Genomic DNA, 27,165 nt, shown 5'->3' with positions numbered 1-27,165 from the left:
GTTTTTGAGTTGGTGACGAGTCCGTAAGTGACGTCACTGAAGGAACGCCCCTGTCTGAAAAAAGGACACATTGTAGCAGTCCTTCCATCACGTCAATGCTTGTTTGGTCTGAAAACCTCGTGTTGCGCCAGAAGAAGGAATTTATCAGCCTGTGGAAACGGGCTGACTAATTCCCTACACGGCTTTGTCGCCATTTTTTGCCTCCCTTGGGTGCGACATTTCCCACCCCTGATGCCTCAAAATGACACGGAATAAATTCTTTAATCGATTGCAAACATGTATGCTTTCCTCTTCAGAATTATTTGAATCATATTCATAACTGGATGTGTAACAAGAAAGCCTATTCTCCGAATCTGAAGCCATTGTTTTGATTCTCCAGCAATGCAAGACGTCTTGGCGTGACATCACGAACTGGGGGCGGGACTTTCGGCGGGACTTTCGGAGAATATGCTTTCTTGTTACACATCCAGTTATGAATATGATTCAAATAGTTCTGAAGAGGAAAGCATACATGTTTGCAATCGATTAAAGAATTTATTTGTGCCATTTTGAGGCAACATTGGTGGGAAATCTCTCACCCAAAAAAAGAGGCACAAAATGGCGACCTCCTGTGGCCACCTCCGTTTCCACAGGCTGATAAATTCCTTATATGGCGCTTGTACGCCCTCTTCTGGCCTTCTGGCGGCTTTTGAGTGCAACACAAGGTTTTCAGACCAAACAAGTACAGCAAAATACATTGACGTGATGGAAGGACCGCTACAATGCGTCTTTTTTCCGGTCAGGGGTGGTCCTTTAGTGACGTCACCTACGGACTCGTCACCAACTCAAAAATAAGACTTCCTGAATATTCAGCGCGAGTCTTAAAACGTAAAATATAGCTATATGCGTTGGAATCTTTGTAAAATACGCTCAGTAGAAGTCATTTGAAGCCATTTTACAAATTATGGACACAACTTGTCCGGAGACGTCGGTAGTACTTTAAAGTCCAATTGCTAGAAACTGTGCGTTTGTGGTGTAAACACAAGATTGTTGGAGACATCATTATCACCGCGCCACGAACAAAAAAAAAAACGTTATGGCGAGTTACATTTGATTTGCAACAGTCTCTGCATGCGAACTTGGATGTTTGGGTATAAAGGAATAACCATTTCAAATATTTTCATTTTGTGTATTTTGGATCATTTTAAGAAAAAAATCAGGGCGAAATGAATCACATTTTGGTTGTCTGTCTTCATCACTGTCTAATGTCAAAACGGGCCATATTTGATACCTAAGTGTCAAACAATTAAATATGTTGACAATTGAACCTTTCTTTGGATTCGCTGCTTCAACATGACCACAAAAAGCTGCAATGAATAGTTTTGTCATGGCACAACCGCCTCCAATGAAGTTCCTTTGACAGATTTGAACGATCTTGCTCTTGCACGCGAAACCACATAAAAAGACTCTTCCGGCGCCTCCACAAAAGGTTTTGACAGCTTTCCCGGGAACTGCCAAGACAAGTATTTTCACACCAAAAAAAACCTCTGCTTTTTGCTTCATAGTATGAACAATCAGTCATTCTCTCCAGTCGTCACCAGATGGCATCCATCATGGCACTGGCGCGCCCGTTTGCAAGAAGGCAGTCAGAAAAAAAATCCCCCACAAAAACCCGCAAGCACGATTTCCATCTTGTTGTGTCGTGGGGCACACGCTGAGAGGAATAAAGTTTAACGAGAAAAGAAAGAGCATTTAACAAACACAAAAGGGCCCAAACACACGGCACAAAGACGCAGCTGCTTACGAAAAAAAAAGCCGCACAACAGACATCCGTTTGGTGGATGCAGTTCGACGCGAGCAGATTCGACTCGAAGATAAGTAAACTAGTATTTTAGTAAAGTACTTTGTAAAAAAATATTGAGTGGAAAAAGTACCTCGATTAAAATTACATTCAGCCACACATCAGAAAATACACTCAATATTTAGGCTTCATAATTTTCCGGTTACCAAACCGTTTTGAATAAAAAAATAAAAATAAAAACTAAAACAACAACCAAGTAAATTCTGCATTCTAGAAACGTTAGACTTTATTTTCGTCGACTTACGGTCACCAAACATGTCCTCCGCTACGTGTTCCATATCTCAGTTTTTTTTTTGATACCTTATGGCTAATGCTAATGTGATCGATGACATAACTCGGAGTCCATGACTTAACCGAGGCTTACGTTTGAAAATCTGTAATTTTCAAAGATGCGCATCACACTTGTTTTGATTCTCGAAAGATACTTTTTTGGGGGGTGCATTTTCGTGATTTAAACGTCAAGACGAACTTTTCGCCTTATGACCATTAAATTCGCGAGAATATAATCTTGTCATACAAACTAGTTTTCGGTGGATGAACCAAACCACAGAGCGTCACGGTGGCTGGCGGACTAGTTTTCGGCGGATGAACACCGAACCACAAGGTTGAACAGCGCCACGGTGGCTGGCGGACTACTTTTCCACACCCACTTTCGATGAGTGCAGATATGGTTTGTTATCGAGTGGAGTACTTTTGCAATTATGGGACCGAAAAAGACCCCACCACAGGCTAGTGTTAAGCCGAAGAGGACACAAAACAAAATTACGGTCGAGCAGAAGAAGGAAATCATTGAAAAACACGAACGAGGTGTGCGTTTGTGTGACTTAGCATACCAGTACGCTAAGTCGACCACTGCTACGTGTGGCAAAGCGTGTTTCTGTGTTGTCTAAGCAATGGTCTCAGGCAATAGAAGATGTTGAAAAACGTATGTTGATTTGGATTAACAAAAAGGACCTAGCAGGGAACCGTGTGAGTGAGGGTATTATCGCCGAGAAAGCATGTCAACTTCAATTGGATATTATCAAGAGGCAACTACATCAACGACCATCACAAAGGTAAATAAAATGACTTTATTATAAAGTCCAGTTTATTTCTTTAATTACAATACAACAGCACATTTATTATACATAAAATAAAGTATATTTTGTGTAGTTTTAAGGCTTATTTAGTAGAAAATTATGTTTTATGGGGACCTGGGAACGGATTATTCTCATTTTTAATTGTTTCTTAGGTGAAATAAATATTTGGCAGATGAACTTTTCGCCTTACACACACTTTCTGGGAACCAATTAAGTTTGTAAGCTGAGGTATCACTGTCAATGATTTGGCGGAGACACGACTCAGATTGCTGTGTTTATGTTACGGTGACTTTGAACTTGAATCTTGAAACTTACGGTACTCATGTCTTCCACGTACAATACGTGACTGGAGTGCATCTGCTAATAATATGTCATTTAATATAATACTATGTTTGTTTCTCTAGTTTGTGTTGTCCCCTTCTGGCAATTCACGTGAGGCATCCCGAAATTGCTTTTTTTTTGGTTATATAACGAAGCACAGCTGCAGCCACTTCACTGGCCAATAAATGTTACAAGTGTGACACACGTGAAGTCTCGTCAGCACAAACCTGTAATGGCCATTTCTCACTCCCATAAAGTCTGTCCACTCACTTGTGGTCATCGGTTTCCACCACGGGATGTGACCCGAGATGTTAACGACATCGTGTCGGCAGACCTGCAACTTCGTTCGTCAGCTTCTGTGGGCGACTCTGAAGGAAATTAAGAGTCAGTCAAACATGTGTTTAGAAGAGTCACATTCCAGACCGGCCCCTTGACCACAAAGAACTGGTCATCATCTTCTCTGCTGCTACTGAGGAATGGGTTAAAAACAGAAATCCTGCGATGGGAAGTAAAGAAGGGCTTTGTTACTATATACAGTAAAGTCTCGTTATATCGATATCGGTTATATCGATAGTACTGCTTATTACGATACTATTTCTATGGACTCAAGGAGAAAATTACATGCCCGCAGGATCGGATATATCGATAGTCCGGTTATATCGATATTTTTTCTGACTCCCGAGAATATCGATATAACGAGACTTTACTGTATTACTATATTTGTTCTTATTCAAGCATGTATATTTATTTGGTTTTTTTTGCTTATACGTCTATATTATTTATTTATTTATGTATTTATTTATGTATTTATTTATTTATTTATTTATTTATTTATTTATTTATTTATTTATTTATTTATTTATTTATTATTTTGTTTATTTAGTAAGAGTAACCAAAATAATGCTATAATTACCTTCATTGTGCTACTCCTTCTGTTTTGCCCGCCATGGCCACTGGACGGCAGTATAAACACTCTTACAGAAAAATGAAAAAAGAGGACATTGATTCGCTGTGGCGACCCCTGAAGGGAAAAGTCGAAAGGAAAAGAAGAAGACATAAAAATGAAGAAAATTTATCCTCTACTCTCAGGGGTTGAGATGATGACTGATTTCGTTCGTAATTATTCGCTAATTTGGCATTTCTTTTCTTGTTCGTTATTTCAAGACATTAGCTATGATGATGTTTTTTTTATAGCATTGAAGTGGAGCCAACGCTTTGTTTAAAAGAACAACACATTAAATTTTTGGTGTGCCAAATTATCTAAAGGAGGATTGTATAAAATAAATGGTAAAATGGATGTTTATTTTTTTTTACTTTTAGGAAAATAATTAAATATGCACTGATCAACACTAATCTCAGTACCGCTACTCATCAAGTAGAGATCCACCAACCATTTGCTGAGTGGTCGCCATCACCAATCACGGCAGCGGTAAAGCCAATGATGCCTCAATACTAATGATAGGCAAATGAAGCTTCATGAAGCACTTGTGATCGTTTTTGACTCCTCTAGATGGCCCTCATGGTTTAAAGGTGCAGTGGATTTTTAAGACGTTTCCTTTGCACTAACCTTCGTATTTAAACCAAGAGCATCTGGAGGAATCAAAAAATATCACAAGTGCTTCATGAAGCTTCGTTTTTCCCATCACTACTCAATACGTTTGGAACACGGCCCTAAGCAATGATTGGTTTGAGCTGCCACTGGGTCGTCAGGAATGCTGCTTGCCGCACCCGCGGCCTACAAGCTTTGACGAGCACGAAAGACGATGGTAGATTACATAACCCGATTTGATGGGAAACAGCTTGCCAGCTCAAGGCTGCACGCACGTCCTTTAAATGCCGCCCCCGAGGTACAGTTACAGTCGAAGGCTCGCCGCGTGTCCAAAAGACGCCATCCAAGGACGGCAGTAACCTGACAAAAAGGCAGCAACGGACTTGAGGACTCACTCAATCTTGTTTTGCTCGTGTTTGGGAAAGTAAATTTTCACAAGAGTCAGGTGTGTCTATTTGTTTCACTAGATGGGCCTGGTACAAAAATATCAATGGAGCACTTGAACATCCTCCTGTAGACCTCCCAGTTTTCGTATAGACTAGAGCAAGGTGTCATTTTTTGCTGCGGGCCACATTGTAGTTACGGTTTCCCCCCATGGGCCGTTATGAATTTGGGGAAGCCATTAGAATGTTTCATCCCCTCCACATATTACATACAGAACACACAACAAATTCATGGATAACTAGTTTTTAAATTTGAAGTAAAAAATAATAAACTCTTGTTGTGTTTTCATCCAACAATTTGACATTTTGGTTCGGACTTCAGCAAGCATCTTTAAATTCCACAAGTTTGATTTGCTTTCGCGGGCCGAATAATATGATATGGCGGGCCATATTTGACCCCTGAGCCTTCAAATTGAGCAGTAGAGCCACACATATTCATGGGCATGAATTGTTACTACCCGATGTGGTAACCACTGGATTACTGGGCCCCCCTCGCTTCACCCGCCACTCACACTGTAATTGTTATTGGACAGCCAATTAGTGTTTTCCATGAAAAACAGGGGTTCCAAAAAAATCCCAAAAACAAAATAACTAATTCAGTCGTGAGTAGGTGCCAACACTGAGGCGCTCTAAAGTAGCCATCTCTGAACGCACTATGAAAGAACGATTATTTTTTTATTCTCTGAATGTTGCACTATGGCAGAAGGGATGGGTGAAGTCGCATGGGTTTCGTCTTGTGATTAACATAGGTCTCGTCCAGATTGTTCTGGAAACTATGGGCGGGACTTGGTGCCACACTGTGCGCCGTTGCGTCACTTCCGTCATAATTTAATAATCTAGTGCACAACTACGTTACACTTGTGTTGGATAACTACTGATGCAATGAAATATGCCAGAGTTGGATTGATGATGGAGACCAAAGTGCGTCACGTTTAGCGCAATTTTAGTCACGCGTACCAAGGGAACACAGAAAAGCTGAAAAATAGTTCCATGCTAATTCTCATTATTGCATCCAACTTAGTTCAAAGTGTTAGCATTTGCACTGTGACGTGTTAATATGTCAGAGCTTAACACTAGAGGTCTTCGTGGAAAATGTTTTTTTTAATTTAGTTTTTTTTTTTCACTTAAACATGCAAAAAAATTCATCTTTTTTCTATTCTTTTTTTTAAGAGAAATTTAGCAATTTTTTTATTGTAAATAATTCGTGCCATTTCAAAAACAGCATTTTACAAAATTATTACGTTTGTGTCAATGGTAGTCGTTGGATGTCTCAAAATCGGTTACTTTTTGGACAGCCAGAAACGCAGGCAGGTTTTTTTTGTTTAGTTTTTGCACTTGATGACTGACATGCTGCAAAATGACAGGAGTTGAAACCGGGTGCCAAGGCTGCTCCGCACTTGTGGAAATGAATCGTGGTCACGTCAACAGACGGTTTTCATGTTTTTATGCAGTCAGAAATGGATGGCGGCCCAATGTTATGTAACAGTGGTGAACTTGAGCCTACTCTATCCTAACATGATTTCCTGCTGTTTCTTTTTTACCTCCCCTGCTGAATTCGCCGATTGCGGTCTAAGCTTCATCATTATTGTTCCTTTCCAAAAATGTCCTAATACAGGCAAATATGTTTATATCCTTCTCTGTTTATTAACACAGCAAATAAACAACAAAAATTGAATTATGGTCTGATTGATGTTTTTACCGCTACTCCAAACTAAATCAAGATTGTATTCAGACGTTTTTTTCCCCTCATTGGTCAGCATTGTCACGGAGGTGGTGATGGTGGTTGTGGATCCCAAAAAAGGGAGGCAGGAGAGAGCAGTATGATGTATTCGACAAATTTTATTAAAATAAAGTCAGCAGGAACAAAATCCAAAACATCAAAGTCATCCAAACAGAAAAGCACAAAGTATCAAAGAAAACCACGAGTAAAAATCGGCCATGATGAAACAAACCGGACAGGGTGTAGCAAACACATACACAGTACAATGACCCAACGCCGAATGGTCGTGCCAGGAGTCCTTTTAACTGCTACTGATAAGGACGACCAACACCTGTGCAACTGAGGGCGGGGCCGTCAGCGCTATCTGTTGGTTGCCAACCAGAACGTGACAAGCATTGTTTGGGGAAAAAAAGACTCTAGAAACGTTTTGAAAAATAATTGAAATCTTTATTTGTTCAAAATTTAAAAAAACAACAACCATATTACTACAAGAGAGAAAAAGGGGTGAGAAAGTCCCCTGTGTGTTCGCACCAACAAAATAACATTAACAGCTTCTGGCGCTAAGCTAAAGGCATAATGGACGTACATTTGGATCATCTCAAAAGTGAATACAAAATATAAAACAACATTTGCTTTGATGAAAATACCTGTATACAAAAAGATAAGCACCCCGTGGTTCAACTTAACACAGTGTTGTTGTACGCACGAAAAACGAGTTAACCAATCTGAATAACACAGTATCGTAATGTCGAGATAAATAGCCGTTCCCCGCGGCCCAATTTAGTTGATTTCACACAAAGATATATACATGCACAGCGGTCCCTCTACTTACAAACGTCTCTTCATTCAAAATGTTGAAGTTACAAAACGCCTCAACAGGAAAATATTTCGTCTTGTTACAAAAATACAGTTCGGGCAGAGGTGCTCAAAGATCCAAGTTTCATGAACGCGTCATACTTAGAGCCGCTCTGCTATTGGCTATTAACGAGCATCTTCCCGGCATCTCATTGGTTAAGAGGTTTAGTTTGTTTAGTTTAGTTTGTTGTTTACTGGCAGAACTGAAATGGCAAAAGAATAAAAGAGCAGTTTTGTCTTTTTTTTAACTCATTCGCTGCCATTGCTGAATTGATTCGGGAATTGAAAAGTGTGACGTGGAGCGCCATTCACGAATTTGTTGGGGTTTTGGTTTTTCTAGCGGGGGTTGTCGATAAAGTGCTGGTCAGACCTCTGGCAATGTTTTTTCCCTTGTACGAGTTGGCAACATTTGCCTTTTGTACAGCTGCTCCATTTCAAGCTCAGATAACTCCAGACCCCTATAACTTTAATTAACTCATTTTTCTGATAAAAGAGAGTCTAAGGTTTCTAACACTGTATTGAATGTTTATGTAGTCCTAAAACTCAATATTCTGAGGTTCCTGCAATTTGACTGAAAATGACAAAAACCCTGGCACTGGAATGGACACATTTTTGCAGATTGTCTGGTAGTGAATGAGTTTAAGTGCTCCTTTAAGTCAAGAACATTTTCAGGACAGAAAATTCTTTGCGTACCCACAGAAGGACATTTCTGATGTGCAAACTGCAAATGTAGAAGTCTCATTTTCCACACTGATGAGGTAACGTTCCACCGAGTTTGTTATTTTGGATCGAGTTCCACTCTTAGCAAAATTAAAAGAATGCCCACCCGGCGCAAAATCAACAGGTTTACCATTTTCCCGGGATGGGAGTTCCACACTCGTACCAAGACACGTAGCTGATGTGTGAATGACCACCGATTGGGCCAAACTGAACCGGCTCTTGTCGCACCGCTCGATGAAAGCCTAAAAATGGGAAATCCGATTCATCAGTTGCTCCCGGCCTTGAATTGTTATCTGCCGATGTGGTGTCGAATGATTTGTTACCAGATCTGGATGGCAGCTGGGCCGCACGCACTTGTCGGCCGGTTTTTCCGTCCAGAAACGAATCAACAAACTGGCAGTGATCCTCACCAAAGCCGCTCTGGTCTCCGATGTTGTAAAATTTACCTGGGATGGATGTGGAGCAGGATGCATCTTGGTGGAAGCCTGGCGTACTTCCCGCAGCAGAGAAAGTCACTTACCGGTTAGCGAGTCACTCAGGTAGATCTTGTATCGAAGCGAGTTGCAGAGCTGGACCCCCACAAATTTGCGGTATCTGGTTCTCTTGACGTATTGTTTACCATGACAGTCGGAGTATGAGTCTGCCTTGAAGGGGAACTGCGTCCAGATGGCATCTTTACCTGTCAAGACCACCCAACTTTGTTAGATATGTCCCACGCCAGCCTCGGTATCATTCAAGACACAACGTCTGGCCTCACCTGAGACGTTTTCGCTCACCCGGGGGTCCGCTGGGAAATAATCAGGAGGAAGTATGAATCACCGCAACGTTGGTTCAAAACAAGAAAGGGTGCAGATGCAAGACTCGATTTATCGTACCTGACTCGGTGTTGAAGGAAACCGGCTCACTGGATGGTCCCGCACCAAAGTCGTTTTTTGGCTTCACCTTGAACTCATAACTGTGACCGAAAAGGACACACATTTAATTCCGACTGAAAATGGCTTTGGAAGATTCTGATGGAACCCGTGTTTTACCTGCTTTCAGGTTTCAGGTTCTCCACTGCTGTATGTGTCTGGTTGGTGGTCAAAATGGAAACTTTCTCCCCGTCGGGTCCTTTTGTGGTTGAGATGACTTCATACTCTGAGGAAAGGAGAGGAAATGCTAACTGTTAGCTATTTTGGACATTATTTGTCAAAAAGGGTCCAATGTTAAATGAGTAAAGGTGCGACGCTGATAACAAAGAACCAGGAGCAAACGCGGGAGACCAAAATCGGCAGGACAAAATAATGTAAAATTGCAAAGACAAGGAAATCCAACAACAAGAACAATACAAAAGTGAATCAAAGAAAAAAAGGTTAAAAATTGGTGTCAAACTATGGCAAGAATGAGAGCGGAATGAATAAGATATGAGCATTGAGAGCAAGGGTGCGGGGCAAGCCAGTTTTGGCCTGCGGGCCTTGACTTTGACTCCTGTGGTCTAGAGACCCGTGAGCAAGGTGAATAATTGGACAGCCAGCTGTTGGCGTGGCTGGTTAATGAGATAACTTAGCGACAGGGGCAGCTCTGGAGGGAACACCCTACACTCCCACAAGACACTGGAAAATAAAACCCAAAAGGGGACAGGATTGCGACAGTTATTGCATTTGTGGAATGTAAATTCAGAAGCCGAATCCACCCAGCTTGTATATATCTCGGGAACGGCCATTTTGACACTTGCTGTCAACCAAAAACGACATCACAGTTGCTTAGGACTCAAGGGAAGGACCAGTCCAGTGTGTCATTAATAGTTGGTCATTACCCGAACCCTCAGCAGGGACCTTGAAATGAACCCAAACAAGTGTTTTTTTTCAGTGTCTGAAAAGAGTGGAGGGCGTTCTCTCCAGAGCCGCACCAAGGCAATATTATTCAAAAGGCGGTATTTTAGACTTGTAGAGGCGCATATGATGTAAACCATTGACTGGATTTCCACCACGGACCAAGCGAGATGCTATTCCAAGACTCTCTATGTACCTGTGGTGTCATTATTGGTCTTCTCCCAGTCCAGAATGATGAAGGACGAACATCCCTCCACCGTCACCACGGTGAGGTTTGACGGCGGTGACTTGGGGGCAGCTGTCGCGTTGACGTCGTCGCGTTGATCCTCAGGGAAGAAGTTCAAGGATGATGTAATGGAACAGGGCTCATCCGCTCTCTTGCCCGTTTGGTAGATGACGTGAGGTGCTGTGTAGGCAACGTATGAGACACAGTACAGATTTGCAACGACTCCCGACAACATCAGACACTTACCCACGTAACGTTCTTTGCCCAGGGCGTCAATGACCGAGTTGGGCTGCGACTGGAACAAGTCCGAGTTTTCCCACGATTCTTGTTGAGGGGCTGTGCGAGGAAAGATCACGTCCTTGCTCAGAATCGAGGTGGGCCAGACTGCACCTCGCACGCCATCTGCCGCGAGGGATGTTGTACCTTGAGGAGTAGGCGACACGGTGGTCGCGTATTTTCGTCGCCGCTCAGTAGTTGGCTGGGCGGGAGTTGGCTTGGCGGTAGTTTGCTTGGCGATAGTTGGCTTAGCGGTAGTTAGCTTAGCGGTAGTTTGCTTGGCGGCGACCACCGGAACTTTGAGCTGAGGGAATGCCGGTTTCTCGCCGTGTTTCCGCTCGATGGTCTTCTCTGCAGAAGAACATTTGTCCGAAAAACGGCCTACAAGCAGAAGATCGACTCAATCGACTCACCGTTCGCCTCACCTGATTGGTTTGGTTTTCCAAGCAGATTTGTTTTCTTGCCCAGAGCGCCTGAAACACCAAACGCCACATTGGTACGTGATCACTCATCGAAAACAAGGAACATCATCCCCTTTTTCGTTATGTTCTGACATGTAAAAATGTAACGGCATGAATGGTGTGGAAAAACTCTGTTGATTCTTTTCCAAAAAAGAAAGCGAGCAAACAAGTCACGGCATAGAGCCGAAAGCTGAAAGACGATGAGCTGAGCTGTCGCATTCCTTCCGATCGGCTTTGTGTAAACATCAATGGCGACCTCAAAGCGAGCAGGTAACATCTGCATTTTGGCTTCTAATTCATTTGCGGTTTGGAAGCAGATCTTAAAATGTCAGATGTTTGAAAACAAAAGGTACTCATTGCCTCAACTCATCCGGTGATTATGCCCCCCACCCCGCTTTGCGCCCCCCGCAGAATAATCACTAACCTGAACGAGGGCGTGTCCATAAAACGGGCTTGATGCCGGGGAAATCCCGGTGACCATTCACTGATGGGAGGGAAAAAAATATTTAACTAAATACTCAATTGCTCAAATGCATTTATTCCCAAAAGCAAAAAAATAAACAAATTAAACTTTAGATCAGGACCCTCCCTCACACCCCCCTCTTGACGGAAAGTCACCACCAAAGGAAGAGTGCTTGCCTGGTAGACTCGCGCGGTGAAGCAGCGAAGGAAGTCGAGACTTTGTTCGGTTGTGAAATGCTGCAAAAGAGTGGAGCATTACATCAATTCCAGGTTGTAATTTTTTTAATTAATTTTATTTTTATTTTGTAATTACATTTTAATTTGATTTTTTTTACATTTAATTGATTTTTTTACATCATGTGAGTACAGTCTGGCTAGGCAAAAGCTTTTAAATAGGGCCTCAGATTTTTTCTCTCCCTCTGTTTTAATTAACTCATTCACTGCCATTCCCAAATGGCATGGCGGTGGACTAGCATGTTGTTAACTTCTTACGTATACAATTATGTCAGAGGCTAAATGTCAAGAAATCCAAAGGAGGCGCTACCTGGACGTGGCGGGAAGAAAGCTCGAGGCCTGAGTGGATTCTGAAACACAAACGGGCCTCATTGTTCACATGACCAAAAAGACCAAACATTTTCACCAAAACTGTCTAGGACCTTTCATCGAACAAAGATCCTAATTAATTGATCTTAAAGGACAACCGACGCCTCCAGACAAGTTGTGTCCATAATTTGTAAAATCACTTCAAATGACTTCTACTGAGCGGATTTTACAAAGATTCCACCATATATAGCTATATTTTACGTTTTAAGACACGCACTGAATATTCATGAAGTCTTGTTTTTGAGTTTGTGACGATACCTACCGTGACGTCACGTCTGGAACGCCCCTGACCAAGAAAGCGACACACAATGCATTTTACAGTACAGTACATTACTTTGTTTGGTCTGAAAAATTTCGTGTTGATGGTGAAATTAGAAGGGAAAACACATAAATAACGCGATGGTGAATCGTTGTGTGTTGCATCAAGACTACTATTTGATACTAGCTGACACAAATTCCCAGCAGACAAATCAGCCCATTTTCAACAGAGCTTGGGCGCCATCTTGTGCATTTCAGTCCAGATGCCTCAAAATGACACGGAATGACTTCTTTAATCGATTGCAAACATTTATGCTTTCCTCTTCAGAACTATTTGAATCATATTCATAACTGGATGAGTAACAAGAAAGCATCTTCTCTGAATCTGAAGCCATTGTTTTGATTCTCGAGCAAGGCAAGACGTCTTGGTGTGATGTCACGAACAAGGGGGCAGGACCTTATGAAACTGGCAATTTCCTTATTCATTTTGAAGTAGTTTTTGGACACTTTAAGTCATTTTTATTGGTGTTTTTCATTTGACTAAAAATATCAGCCTGCCATTTTTGGGTATTTTAGATGCTATAAAACGTTTTTAAAACAAAAAATATCAACGCAATCCGCTATTTGCCAAACTAATCATACTAAGTTGAAGATGTAAAAAGATTAATTTAGTGCAGAATTTTGGTCCATCTTTGTCTGAACAACAGCGGGAAGGAGTTGTGTTTAGCCAGGCCATTATCCCGTTTAATTGAATAATCGAGAAAAACAAGTGCTTCATCTTGTGGCCTCTATAGGTAATTCTAAACCTTTTGGTAGTGGTTATCAATCATTTTTTGCTCTTGGTTGTAAGGCAATGGGTTCACCGCATTAAAAAAAAAGGATTGATGTAACACGAAATTGCATAACATAAAAGAAAAAGCCTGACAGGAGAGTTTTCCACTGGTTGCGAAGTGGTGACTTCATAAGGTGTTTTGCCACCCTCGTGGCATCCGTCAACAGACTGATGTTTATCTGAAATCAGGTTTCGTGTTTAGTGGGAAAAAGGTTCTAATATTTTGCTGTTCTCGGCAAGGATTGATCCCTCAGCAGAATTCAATGTAAGATTCCAATAATACACACATCACCGCCCCACCCCACCCCAAAAAAAGAACATTTGTCAATTGACCCACCAGTGGCTTCATCAGAGGTAGACGGCGTTTTGGTGGCTTTGGTATCATTTTAGCTGAAACACAAAATCATAAACATCAACACGCACAAAGACATGCAAACACAATGTCGTATTTTAGCCCTAAACGGTTCATTCCTTTCAGAATCACAATCAAAAAACCTTTATTCGTCCCACAATGGGGTAATTTGCAGTCCACAGCAGCAATTGAAAGGGGATGGGGTGGGGGGTTTGTTGTGATTTTGGAGAAGAAAAAAAATGGCCGACTTTGGAGTATATATTTTGACATGACAAACGGTTGACAATGTTCCCTTCTTACCAGCCATGTTGGTACTTTGGATGGTGGCTTTACTCCAGGCGCCGCTGCGGTCGTCCTTGTTGGAGCGGACGCCAAATTCGTACGGTGTCTCAGGAGTCAGGTTGTCAATGACTGTGTCACTTGTCGGGCATGTCTGATAGATCCACTTCCTATTTTTCTCCCGGTAGCGCACAGTGTAGAAACTAGTGGGAAAAAGGAACAAAAGGTCCTCAGGGCTCTATTCTTTGCACCTTAGATGTTTCTACATGCTGGAACTAAGGACAGTTTGGATATTTGAGAGTGTAAGCTCCGCAATGCCCTACTGGTCAAAAACCACGGTCTGATAGTGTATGCCTGATGTTTTTGCATCACACCACAACGGAGATTGAAATAATGCACAGCATTTGTGAGTTGAGGAGCTTCATGTAGTTTTTTGCCTCATGTGGCACCGAGGGCCTAACCCAGCTGTGAAAAGTAATGTCTGTGAGTCTACCTCAAAAAAGATTTCAAATGGCCGATGGATGCCACAAGGGTGGCAAAACTCCATATGAAGCTCCTCAACATCAACATAGTTCACGGCAAATAAATTAATTAATCATAAGCAATAATTTCATGACATCCTGGTCCGTGATAAAGCCCAGATTCTCACCCGTCCTGCAGGCAATCATCCAGGATGTCCCTGTCAAAGGAATTTTTCAGATGGTTCCCCCAGGACAGCAGCACGGCGGTGGGGCTGACGCTGCCAATCACCAGATTGAGCGGCTTGTCCAAGTTTACTTTTCCTGTGCACCAAGTCAAGGCGCAGTTAAGAACGTGCGTGCTTGCCCCAGGCAGGAAGAAAAACAAAGCAGTCACATACCCGTGCAGTGTTTGCTCACATGCTTGGGAAGGACCGGCTGCACGGCCACCAGGTACTTGGGTTCCGCGTCTAAATAGACAAATGATTGATCTGTGACAGGGGAACTCTAGTGAACACGTTCAGAGTTTTTGGCCTGACTTTTTCAAAACCGCTTTATTAAAGCAGGTATAAAGAGACACTGATTTGCTGTGAGGGAAAAGCCGAATGGAAAAGAAGAAGAAGAAGAAGATAAAGAGTCAATGAAAAACAATAAAAACACAGTTGCTACGGTAAAACAATTGAACAATGCAGAGTCTAAAGTTGAAAAATAGCCGAACACGAGTTTTCAAAAACCGACCGCGAAAGGGCTTCACTAACACTCCTCAATTGAGAAATATTTCTCGACCACCTCAAAACACCCACCGCTGCATTCAAAGTAAATAAAAATAAATTCATACAACGTCAAACAACAAATGAATAACACAGACAGTAGAAAGCTCAAAAAACGCCAAACTCAAAAAATGTTTAAAAAAAATCAAGTCTGAGTCACGCAGAGTCAAAATCCAAAAGATCAAAACGAATTTTTAAGATGAGTTTTAAAGATGGGCAGCCATCGTTCATTCCAAAAAGGCAAACCGGCAACGGAAAATAATCCACCCCCTTAAGGCTTCGTCCTCGGTACCCTCAATCGCATCTGACCGCAGACCTGAAATCAATGGGCCATTTCAAGATTTGAAAACAATTCCGAGGATCTCCAAAAGAACTCCCAAATGTATCAGCTGCCATCGAAAGGATGCCAGAGTAGGAGTTGTGTGCTCTTCTCTTACAAGGACCAGCCAAAAGGCGAGCGACAGCATTCTGGACAGAGCAAGAGCAGGTTTCCTGTTGCAGCTCAAATGGCCGATAAAACCCAACAGCTAAAGTCATAACTGCAAGCTTTGAGTCCAAAAGACATAAAATACATAAATAAATAAAAATTATTGGCAAAAAAATGCAGAGGCAAACATCTGTTTGCTGTTCTCACATAACCTCCCGTGTAGTTTCACGTCAGGTTCAGAGAAGGAGTGTGCTAACGTGTGTACTGTGTGGAAAATATGTCAATGTTTTATTTAGATTTAGATGTCCAAAGTCCGGCTAGGGGGCTACATGTGGCCCGTAGTCAATTTTTATCCGGCCCGCAGCCTCCTGTCATTAAATCAATAAGGCCTGCACATAGATGAAAAGGTTTCTTCAGCCGTCATCTGTACTTCTTTGAAGGTGTCGGACGTTTCGCTTCTTATCCAAGAAACTTCGTCAGCAAACTAAAGTCTTACTGGTAGTTTAGGCCCTATGTATATATATATATATATATCCCGACTGTCCAGACATGGCGGTGCCGGACTCTGCTATGATAGGTCCCTGCTCTCTTGTAAATATGGGTTGTTGCAATATATCAAAATGCATTTCTTGATTCTGCACTATGTACAGTTTTTCTTATGGAACGGTTTTGCACATTTACATCTGCACAGTATACAGTTGACACTATTTTGTTATGCTTAGAATATCTTGTTTTCTATCCTTTCACCCCCACCACAACCCCATCCCTTTTCAATTGCTGCTGTGGACTGCAAATTTCCCCGTTGTGGGACGAATAAAGGTATTCTGATTCTGATTCTCTCAGGTTGGTTGCAGAGGACTACTCCCTGCCACTCCACTGATTGTTCCTATTGTCCTGACTAAAGACTGGCCTGAATGCCCCACTTCCACTGGTATCGCCTCATGAGTATTCCTAATCCTATTTTGCCCAAGTAGGCTGTTGTACGAACGATCCAAATTGAACCTCACCCCACCATATCAGTTTAAAGAAGGATTCAGCTGTTTTCTGAAAATCGCTTCTTTTACTCCCCTTTCAAACCATCTATGTTCTTTCGCTAAGATTTTAACCTCATTGTCGTCAAATAAGTGGTTGCTAGCTTTTAGGAGCATATGGACTGCCGATTGAGGCCCACTAGTATTACCCCTGCGATGTTGATAAAGTCTTTTTTTGAGAATTTGTTTAGTCTCCAATACAGTGAGACCTCAACTTACAAACACCTTATCTTACAAACGTTTCGTCTTACAAACGTCAAATTTATGAAAATGAAACCTTATAATAAGCACTATTTTCATAACACACACCCACCACGGCTGGCGGAGTGATCTTCGGCGGAAGCACACGACCGAACAGCATCAGAGGTTAAGTTACCAACAGTCCTTATAACTCTCCTTCCATAAGCCATCAAAAAGGTAAATAAAACTTTATTTTACAGCACAGTTTATTTCTTTAATTACAGTACTCATGTAATGCGCCTCTCTTTCCAAACAGCAATTCCCTTTGACCTTCGACCTCCATCGCCATTCCATCAAGCCATAAATGACCATCACAAATGTAAATAAAGTGACTTTATGATACAATGCAGTGTATTTCTTTCATTACAATACAATAGCACATTGATTATACATAGAATAAGGTATGTTGTGTGTAGTTTTAAGGCTTATTCAGTTGAAAAGTATATTTTATGGAAACCCGGGAACGGATTATTCCCATTTTAATGGTTTCCTATGGGAATTTTTTTTTTTTTTTGAGATACACACTTTTCGCCTTACACACTCTGTCTGGGAACCAATTAAGTTCGTAAGTTGAGGTCTCACTGTATACTCCTCTTTATAATTTTCATTCTTACAATGTATTGAATAAACTACATTACTTTGTTTTTCATTTGGCAGCCTATCTTTTGGATGTACTAATTTTTGCCTTAAATTGTTTATCGGTTTGAAATAAGTAGGAATTTTGTGTTGCCAAAGGACTCTGTAGTTTCTCAGAAACTCCTGCAATGTAAGGTACTGCTACTCCTCTCCTATTTGTATCTTTGGAATTGTGGGTTCTTTCTTTCTGACATTTGTTAAATGACCACTGAGGGTAGCCACGGTCAGTGAGTCTCTCCTGATGTTTAGACTTCTTTTCTCTACCTTCGACGGTTGTAGGTATTAGTTTAGCCCTATGCTGGAGGGTTCTGATAACTCCTAGTTTGTGTTGTAAAGGGTGGTTATATATATATATATATATATTGGATGTACAGTAAAGTCTCGTTATATCGATATTCTCGGGAGTCGGAAAAAATATCGATATAACCGGACTATCGATATATCTGATCCTGCGGCATGTAAATTTTCTCCTTGCGTTCATAGAAATAGTATCGTAATAAGCAGTACTATCGATATAACCGATATCGATATAACGAGACTTTACTGTATATATATAGGGCCAAAACTACCAGTAAGACTTTAGTTTGCTGACGAAGTTTCTTGGATAAGAAGCAAAACGTCCGACACATTCAAAGAAGTACAGATGACGGCTGAAGAAACCTTTTCATCGATGGACCACTCCTGTACGACTGAGAGCTTACACAGACGCCTGCACATAGAATTAATCCATTGGGCGACAGCGCTGTGTGTGCTAAGTGCTGCCATCTAGAGGCTAGATCAACGAACAGCAAATTATAAAAAATAGCAATTGACTGAATGAGACCCCCAATTTTCTAAAATGGTGATTTTATAATTAAAAAAAAATCTAAAATGGCAACAATCAACAAACGAACAATTACTTCTGTTCAACTGTTACAAAAAACTGTTTAAAAAAATGTAAGTAAAAAAACGATACACTGCTCACACGCTTATAAATAAAATGTATAATTATTATTATTATTATTATTATTATTATTGTTATTATTTTTATTGTTATTTATTATTATTATTATTATTATTATTATTATTATTATTGTCAATCATATTTTTCATGTGCTTTGTATTTGCAGTGTATCTTAGTTTGAAGGCAAGATAGGACGTTATGCAGTATATATGTGTGTGTCATAGTCTTCATAACACTTGATTTAGTTGTATTCATTTCTCCCTGAAAATGGATTGGATTGGATTTGCCTTTATTAGTCTCACAGTGGAGAAATTTACATTTCACAGCAGCAAAGTGATGAAATATTGTTCAATATTAAACTGGTACGTTGGGGACTGGCAGTGATGACAAAATGAATTTATTTTCCCCACCCCACCTATATATAATAATAAAAAAAGACATGTCAATATTCACCCATCTCAGCCTGGTAGGGTATCCCGTTTTCAGGCAAGGGGATGAACTGCTTGGAGAAGACGCTGCTGCCGTAACCCAGGATGTAACCTTCCAGCTTGAAGTCGGGACTGGGTCGCACGAATTTCATGGTGATTGTGTCGCCCGTGGCGTTGATTTTGACTCTCACGTTGTGGTGACGGACTGCAACGAGAAGTGCGAAAACGTTACAATTAGATGCATTCAAGCATCTAAGCCGATCCGCGTGAATTTTTTTTCCCCCAGCAGATTTTGAAGGCTTTATTCATTGACAATGTAGTTTTGTTTTTTACTTTTATGCTCTACATTGGAAAACAAACGCTAATAATTTTCATGACCGTATTTTCCGCGCTATAAGGTACACCTAAAAGCATTCCCTTTTCTCCGCCAACAATGCGCCTTATAATCTAATGCATTTCAAAGTTATGAAGAAATGAAAGTAGAAAAGCAAAACATAAGCTGCGCGGCCTCGCGGCGCCGTCTTGAAGTCAAAAGACAAGTTGTGTCCATAATTTGTAAAAACACTTCAAATGACTTCTACTGAGCATATTTTAATAAGATTCCACCGCATATTGCTATATTTTACATTTTTAAGACTCGCGCTGGATATTCAGGAAGTCTTGTTTTCGAGTTGATGACAATACCTGACGTGACGTCACGTCTGGAACGCCCCTGACCAAGAAAGCGACACACAATGCATTTTGGGTACTTTGTTTGGTCTGAAAACGTCGTGTTGATCGATGTTCATGGCGAAATTAGAAAGAAAACACATAAATAATGTGATGGTGAATCGTCGTGTCGACTACTATTTGATACTAGCGGACACAAATTCCCAGCAGGCAAATCAGCTCATTTCCAACGGAGCTTGGGCGCCATTTTGTGCATTTTTTGGCGACGCTACATTGGAGTCCTTACAGCTCAATTGATACTGAAGTACTTCTTTAATCAATTGCAAACATTTATGCTTGCCCCTTCATAACTATTTGAATCATATTCATAACTGGATGAGTAACAAGAAAGCATCTTCTCCAAATCTGAAGCCATTGTTTTGATTCTGTAGCAAGGCAGTTTGTGAAGGAGTATCCTGGCGTGACGTCACGAACAAGGGGGCGGGACCTTCTGAAACTGAAACTTTCTGAGGTCATTTTGAAGTAGTTTTAGGACACTTTTAGTCCTTTCTATTGGTGTTTTTCATTTGACTAAAAATATCAGCCTGTATGTTTTGGGTATTTTAGATGCTATAAAACGTTTTTCTGATGTCAGTTAGGAAACAAAAAAATTGCGTCGGTTGTCCTTTAAACATACATTCTATACAATATAAAACACTGAAGCAACTTACAATCAAATTCACCTAATGAATGACCGCTAGGAACGTATCTCGTTCGTAAGGTTGGGAGTGTCTGTATTTTAATTTAATAGTAAAGCGCTTTGTTACAGTTGCGAGTCAAATGAATGTGCATTGTATTGTATTCCCTATAGCATCACTCGCTCTAGTGCAAGGGTCCCCAACCACCGATCCGTGGACCAGTGTAGATCCCAGGTCGTTTGGAACTGGGCCTTACAGAAATAATAAGAAATTTAACACTACTTCCGTTTTTTTTTTACATTTTGGAATGTGAAAATCGTTTTATTTTGAAAAATGATCAGATATTTTTTATTACATGTCTACATTATATAACTCTTGACGCTCTTTTCGTTCACACAGTTGGTTTGCGTTAAAATGAATCCCAAATAAGTTTAAAAATAAAAATAAAAAAATAAATTCAATTACAGTAAAGTCTCGTTGTATCGATATTCTCCGGAGTCGGAAAAAATATCGATATAACCGGACTATCGATATATCCGATCCTGCGGCATGTAAATTTTCTCCTTGAGTTCATAGAAATAGTATTGTAATAAGCAGTACTATGGATATAACCGATATCGATATAACGAGACTTTACTGTATTCTTTTATACTGTAGTCTTTTATTTTGAAGGCACATTTAAATGTCACCATGAGTACCGGCCAGATCGGATGTTCCTCTTGTCATGATTTGTGTTTGTTATATTTCGAAAATATCACAGTTTTCATCCAGGTCATATCATATATATTTTTTTTCCTTTTATTTATTCAGTTTTTTTCTTTATATTGCTTTTTTATTATACGGTATCATCCGACATATCTGACACAAGACCGGTTCGTGGGGGGAAAAAAAGGTTGTGGACCGCTTCCTCTAGTCTAGTGGATGTATAACGCAGCCACTATTGTCGCCTCTTTTCATACATGCTCAAGAGTATGCCGTGTATTGAAAGTACGACTTATACACTGAAGTCAGGAAAATATGATTCGTTGCCAAAATAATTTCCACAGATGATGACATGACATAACAAGAATGCGGGATAGCAGGAGAGATGAAGTCAACATGACATATTGATTGATTGGTACTTCACAATGTTGGCTTTGCTTGCGAGTCTGTTTGGTGTATTCGAATGTTGACTCTGTTTGCACCGGAAAACATTTTCACACCAGCGGAATGAAACTCGACTCGTTTGCCATATGCTCACAAGAGTGATGAGAAATCTGGACTCTCATTGGACAAAATGTAAATAAAAATAATTTATATAATATTTATATTTATGATTATATAATATTTATGATATTTTGTGTATATAATTTGTGTATTACATTTGTGTATATAATTATTTGTGCATTATGATCATACAATGGCAATTATGCCGCAGTACAATACAAATGCATAGATGGGAAAAAAACAAGATGAACGGTCGCAACAGTGCAGTAAGCTGCAGTAATATTGATTTTTTTTTGGAGAGAGGATAAAGAATTCATGCAGACATATATTATTTTACTGTCTACACTGTGTTGGGATATCCATTGCTTAAAGGACAACCGATACCATTTTTTTGTTTCCTAACTGACATCAGAAAACCGTTTTATAGCATCTAAAATACCCAAAACACACAGGCTGATATTTTTAGTCAAATGCAAAACATCAATAAAAATGACTTAAAGTGACCCAAAACTACATCAAAATGACATCGAAAATGCTACATTGGAGTCCTGACGGCTCAATTGATACGGAAGTACTTCTTTAATAGATTGCAAACATTTATGCTTTCCTCTTCATAACTATTTGAATCATATTACTAACTGGATGAATAACAAGAAAGCATCTTCTCCGAGGTCCCGCCCCCTTGGTTGTGACATCACGCCAGGACGTCTTGCCTTGCTCTAGAATCAAAACAATGGCTTCTGATTCGGAGAAGATGCTTTCTTGTTACTCATCCAGTTATGAATATGATTCAAATAGTTCTGAAGAGGAAAGCATACATGTTTGCAATCGATGAAAGAAGTCCTTCCGCATCATTTTGAGGCGTCTGCACAAGATGGCGCACAAGCTACGTTGGAAATGGGCTGATTTGTCTGCTGGGAATTTGTGTCAACTACTATCAAATAGTAGTCTTGGTGCCACACACAACGATTCACCATCGCGTTATTTATGTTTTCCTTCGAATTTCGCCATCAACACGGATCAACACGATGTTTTTAGACCAAACAAAGTACCCAAAATGCATTGTGTGTCGCTTTTCTCGCTCAGGGGCGTTCGTCACCAACTTGAAAACAAGATTTCCTGAATATTCAGTGCGAGTTTTAAAAATGTAAAACATAGCTATATGCCGTGGAATCTTTATAAAATACGCTCAGTAGAAGTCATTTGAAGTGATTTTTACAAATTATGGACACAACTCGTCCGGAGGCGTCGGTTGTCCTTTGAATGGCTATACAGTCAAACCTGAGTTTTCGACCATAATCCATTCCAGAAACCTGTTTGAAAACCGATTTGTCCGAAAACTGAAACATTTCCCATTATCCCTTTGCTGCTGTGAAATGTAAATTTCTCCACTGTGAGACTAAAAGAGGCATATCCAATCCAATCCAATCCAATAATCAATATAATCAATGTTTGCTTTTTTATTTTTATCGTGATTGAACAATACAAACACACCTGTTCCCAATGGAATGCTCCACGATCGATAATGCGTCGGGCACAATGAAACGTGACACAAGGAAGTGACATATAACGAAGCGGAAGGGAGTCAAGTGGTGCATTCAGGTGCCCTCAGTTTGGTCGAGAACCCATTTCGGGTTGTAAACCAAAGCATTAAGAAATGACATTTTTGGTCGAAAACAGAGACGTTGGACAACCCAGGTTTGACTGTATTGTCATGCAGTGACATGGACGTGTGGCATTTTAAAAATGAAGTGAGTGAGTTGCGAACGCATAACATGTCGATCTCTTACTTTGACGTTAGATGACCTTGAGGAGCTGAAGAACCACTCTGATCGTAACCCCCCCCCCCCCCCCCCCCACCTCCGGCGAGAGGCGTCATTGTTGTTCTTGGCGCCGGTCTCGACAGCCTTTTGATGGAATTACGTAACTCCACGCCGAGTGCGGTGAGGCGGACCCGTCACAGGTTTGATCATGAAGCCCCTCCTGGCACCCCGTCCAAGTCTATACGGCCTTACTATAATCATCACATGGCTTCATTTCCCACAAACGCTGCGTCTTAAAAGGTGGGAATGGGATGTGACAGGATGAAGGGGATTTCACTGTTTGGCGGATCAAACACGTCAGGGCAATTTTTTTTTGGGTGGGCTTTGAGGTGGGGCGTCTTATCGCGCTCTCGGGTTACACGGGGGTGAATGTGGGAAAGGGGTTCACCTTATTTGCGAAGGTAGAACTGAAAATAAAAGATGAGCTGTGGCACATGATGCAGAGAAGCTGTTATTCTGGCCTCGGTTTCAATGCAATGGAAAAAAAAAACTGCAAAAAAATGAATTAATAAAAAAAAGAAAATGTCAACAAAACAGATTTTGTTATCATCTTCCTTTTTTTGATGTCAAAACACGGAAATAGAAATTTCAGAATAGTAGAATGTGTGGTATTTTCACAATTTTTATGAGCTCAAAATTTTTCTGGGGTTTTAGAAGAGTTGATCATATTACCACAATAAAGACAATTTTCAGACATAACTAATCTGCCTTCTTTAAAACTTTCATATTCCTCAGAGATTTTCATGGGATATTTTGGCCTTGAAATTTTCTGTCATGAACTAATTTAGTTTTTTTTTTTTAAGACAGTAGATACAAAAACAAGCAAATTAAGGGGCCACATTTTCCATTTCTAATCATTTTGCCAAAAGTGGAAAATTATGGAAAAATCGAGAAAAAAAAAACACCTGACGACAGTTTTAAAAGATTACCGAAATGAAACTCCATTTTATCTATATTTTGCCCTTAAATTTTTCAGACTGAAAGTAATGTTTTTTTTGAGACACTACACAAAAAAACAAGCAAAAAACGGCAACTTTTCCATTTTTAATCATTGTGCCAAAATGGAAAATGATGGCGAAATTGAGAAAAAAATTCCGCCTGGAGAAGTTATTTTATTTTATTTCATTTTATTTTATTTTATTTTATTTTTTATTTGATTTCATTTGATTTCATTTCATTGTATTTCATTTCATTTCATTATATATTTTTTTATTTTTTTATTACCTAAATGAAATGCCATTTTATATATATTCTGATATAAACTATAAATATAAAATAAAATATTTATATTAGTTTATTTGCGACACTAACTTTTCCATTTTTATCATTGTGCCAAAAACATAAAAATGGTGGCAAAATTGAGAAAAAAAATTCACCCGGCAAAGTCATTTTAAGAGATTACCAAAATGAAACGTCGTTTTATATATCCCAGCATGCATTACTTCTTCTACGAGGGTGGGGGGTGGAGTCGGTGGCTGCAGACAGTAGTTTTGAGACATTTTGCACCTTAATATTACTTCACAAAAAAGGTGCATCGGTTTATAAGGCGCAAGGTCAACTTTTCAAGAAAATCAAGGTGTACCTTATAGTGCAGAAAATACCGTATCGTTTTTTTTGCACTGGCCGAGTAAATGTAAAATGCTCCCTTTACCCGATTCCGATAAATCAAAGACCATTTTGCCTACCTCGGCTCATCTGCGCCGGGATGCATCCAGCCAGAACGGCTGCTCCTAAGAGCAATAGGTGGTGTAGGAATGAAGCGGTGCAGGCCATGTCGTCGTTACCTCGCCGCCTGGTTGAAGGCTGAGAAACTGGATGAAAGCTCGACCGGGAGCGAGACAAACCAAAACAAAACCAAACACTTTAGGATGGTGTTTGTTCAGCTCTCAGATGCCTTCAGGAGTGAAGACAACCAGGATTTATAGCTGAAGCATGCAAGGGGGGTGTGGCCCCTCCTGAAACATTAACTTCTCCATTTTGAATCACGCCCCCTCGACCCGTGACCCTCTCCCCCCGTCAGCCCCAAGGAGAAAGAGGAAAGTCCCAAAACACGCCAAACAAACATTCCCACCCCCCCACCCCCCAAATCGATTTACTTGATGTCCTTCAAACGGAAGTTGACGCCGTCCGTCCGTCCGTCTCACACGCGTCGTCGAGGGTCATTATGGAGGGGGAGGATTACATTTCAAATTAGTGCCCATCGCCCTGACAAACGTTCTTAAGAAATGAGAAGAGTGCAACGGGCAAACAGGACTTTAAACACTGGACAAACATCTGTCCACAAGACACGGGCTGATAAACATTGCAGCTGCAGCTGCGGGACGTAGAGGTGTGCGCGGGAAATTCACGTTGCATTCAATACGTCTGTGTAAGCTCTCAGTCGTACAGGAGTGGTCCATCGATGAGAAGGTTTCTTCAGCCGTCATCTGTACTTCTTTGAAGGTGTCGGACGTTTCGCTTCTTATCCAAGAAACTTCGTCAACAAACTAAAGTCAAGGACTTTAGTTTAGACGGCTGAAGAAACCTTTTCATCGACATTACATTCAATGTACAACCATAAAACCATATGTGGGCCACATATGGCCTCGGTAGATGTCAAGTGGGCCGGACCATTAAAGGACAACCGACATCTACGGACAAGTTGTGTCTATAATTTGTAAAATGGCTTCAAATGACTTCTATTGAGCGTATTTTACACAGATTCCACCGCATATATCTATATTTTACGTTTTAAGACTCGCGCTGAATATTCCGGAAGTCTTGTTTTTGAGTTGGTGATGAGTCCTCACCCTACGTCACTAAAGGAACGCCCCTGACCGAAAAAAGGACACATTGTAGCAGTCCTTCCATCATGTCAAATCATTTTGCTGTACTTTGGTCTGAAAACGTCATGTAGGACCAAAAAGAGGCAGAAGAGGGCGACAAACCTCCATGTCAGGAATTAATCAGCCTGTGGAAACGGGCTGATTAATTCCTCACATGGAGGTTGGTCGCCATTTTCTGCCCTTTTTGGGTGTGACATTTCCCACCCCTGATGCCTCAAAATGACAAGTAATAAATTATTTAATCGATTGCAAACATGTATGCTTTCTTCTTCAGAACTATTTGAATTATATTCATAACTGGATGAGTAACAAGAAAGCATATTCTCCGAATCTGAAGCCATTGTTTTGATTCTCCATCAAGGCAAGACGTCTTGGGGTGACACCACGAACAAGGGGGCGGGACCTTCTGAAACTGGCCACTTCCGGTTTCAAATTGAAGTACTTTTTAGACACTTTAAGTCATTTTTATTGGTGTTTTGCATTTGACTAAAAATATCATACAGCGTGTTTTGGGTATTTTAGATGCTATAAAACGTTTTTCTGATGTGAGATAGGAAGCAAAAAAGTGATGTCGGTTGTCCTTTAAAATTATACCATAAATGGTATAAATAACCAAATATCAGTCCTTCAATACCGAAACTTGAAATGTTAGGTTAGAAATGTTACGTTAGAATATTACAAGCTACTATTAGCGTTAACAGTTACATTGAATCTTTTAACAATTTTGAACAGAATTAAACATTTTAAACGTACTATTTTAATGTTTATCTTGAGCAATATTTACTATGGCTAAATAAATTTATCTATTTCCTTCAAAACACACCAAGCACAAATGTTTCCTAACCATCTCTGTAAAAAAATACTACTATAATTCTACACTCATCTACTTTTCTCTTTTTGGATAATGACATTTTGGCTAATGAGAGTGTTGAAAACGCGGTTGAA

General features: G+C 40.4%; 1 protein-coding gene across 1 annotated transcript; it reads right to left on the bottom strand.

Moving 5' to 3' along the window:
- Nucleotides 1–7,055: 7,055 nt before the first annotated feature.
- Nucleotides 7,056–25,333, bottom strand: LOC148903718 (target of Nesh-SH3-like). Its single transcript, XM_089007531.1, has 19 exons — nucleotides 25,081–25,333; nucleotides 19,046–19,225; nucleotides 14,947–15,015; nucleotides 14,737–14,869; nucleotides 14,109–14,290; nucleotides 13,794–13,846; nucleotides 12,308–12,347; nucleotides 11,941–12,000; nucleotides 11,726–11,785; nucleotides 11,266–11,313; nucleotides 10,988–11,191; nucleotides 10,811–10,900; nucleotides 10,535–10,744; nucleotides 9,559–9,664; nucleotides 9,403–9,482; nucleotides 9,285–9,314; nucleotides 9,048–9,206; nucleotides 8,851–8,973; nucleotides 7,056–8,769 (listed from the first exon to the last, which is right to left on the bottom strand). Exons 1-19 carry the CDS (start codon nucleotides 25,166–25,168, stop codon nucleotides 8,654–8,656), a joined length of 2,031 nt encoding a protein of 676 aa, XP_088863657.1. The 5' UTR covers nucleotides 25,169–25,333; the 3' UTR covers nucleotides 7,056–8,653.
- Between the last annotated feature and the right edge of the window lie 1,832 nt (nucleotides 25,334–27,165).

This window comes from Hippocampus bargibanti, linkage group LG01 (assembly GCF_051943395.1).
Source record: "Hippocampus bargibanti isolate YZ-2025 linkage group LG01, ASM5194339v1, whole genome shotgun sequence".
Lineage (NCBI taxonomy): Eukaryota > Metazoa > Chordata > Actinopteri > Syngnathiformes > Syngnathidae > Hippocampus > Hippocampus bargibanti.
Note: the sequence above shows the minus strand (reverse complement) of the source record. Positions and strands in the feature narration are given on the sequence as shown.

Bases quoted from the DNA above. Each gene is read 5' to 3' on its own strand.
- LOC148903718 (XM_089007531.1), bottom strand. From the start codon at position 25,168: ATGGCCTGCACCGCTTCATTCCTACACCACCTATTGCTCTTAGGAGCA. The intron at 14,291-14,736 runs GTGAGAATCTGG...TTTTCCCACTAG, and splicing joins GATGATTGCCTGCAGGACGG to TTTCTACACTGTGCGCTACC. The intron at 12,348-13,793 runs GTGGGTCAATTG...TTTGTGTTTCAG, and splicing joins TACCTCTGATGAAGCCACTG to AATCCACTCAGGCCTCGAGC.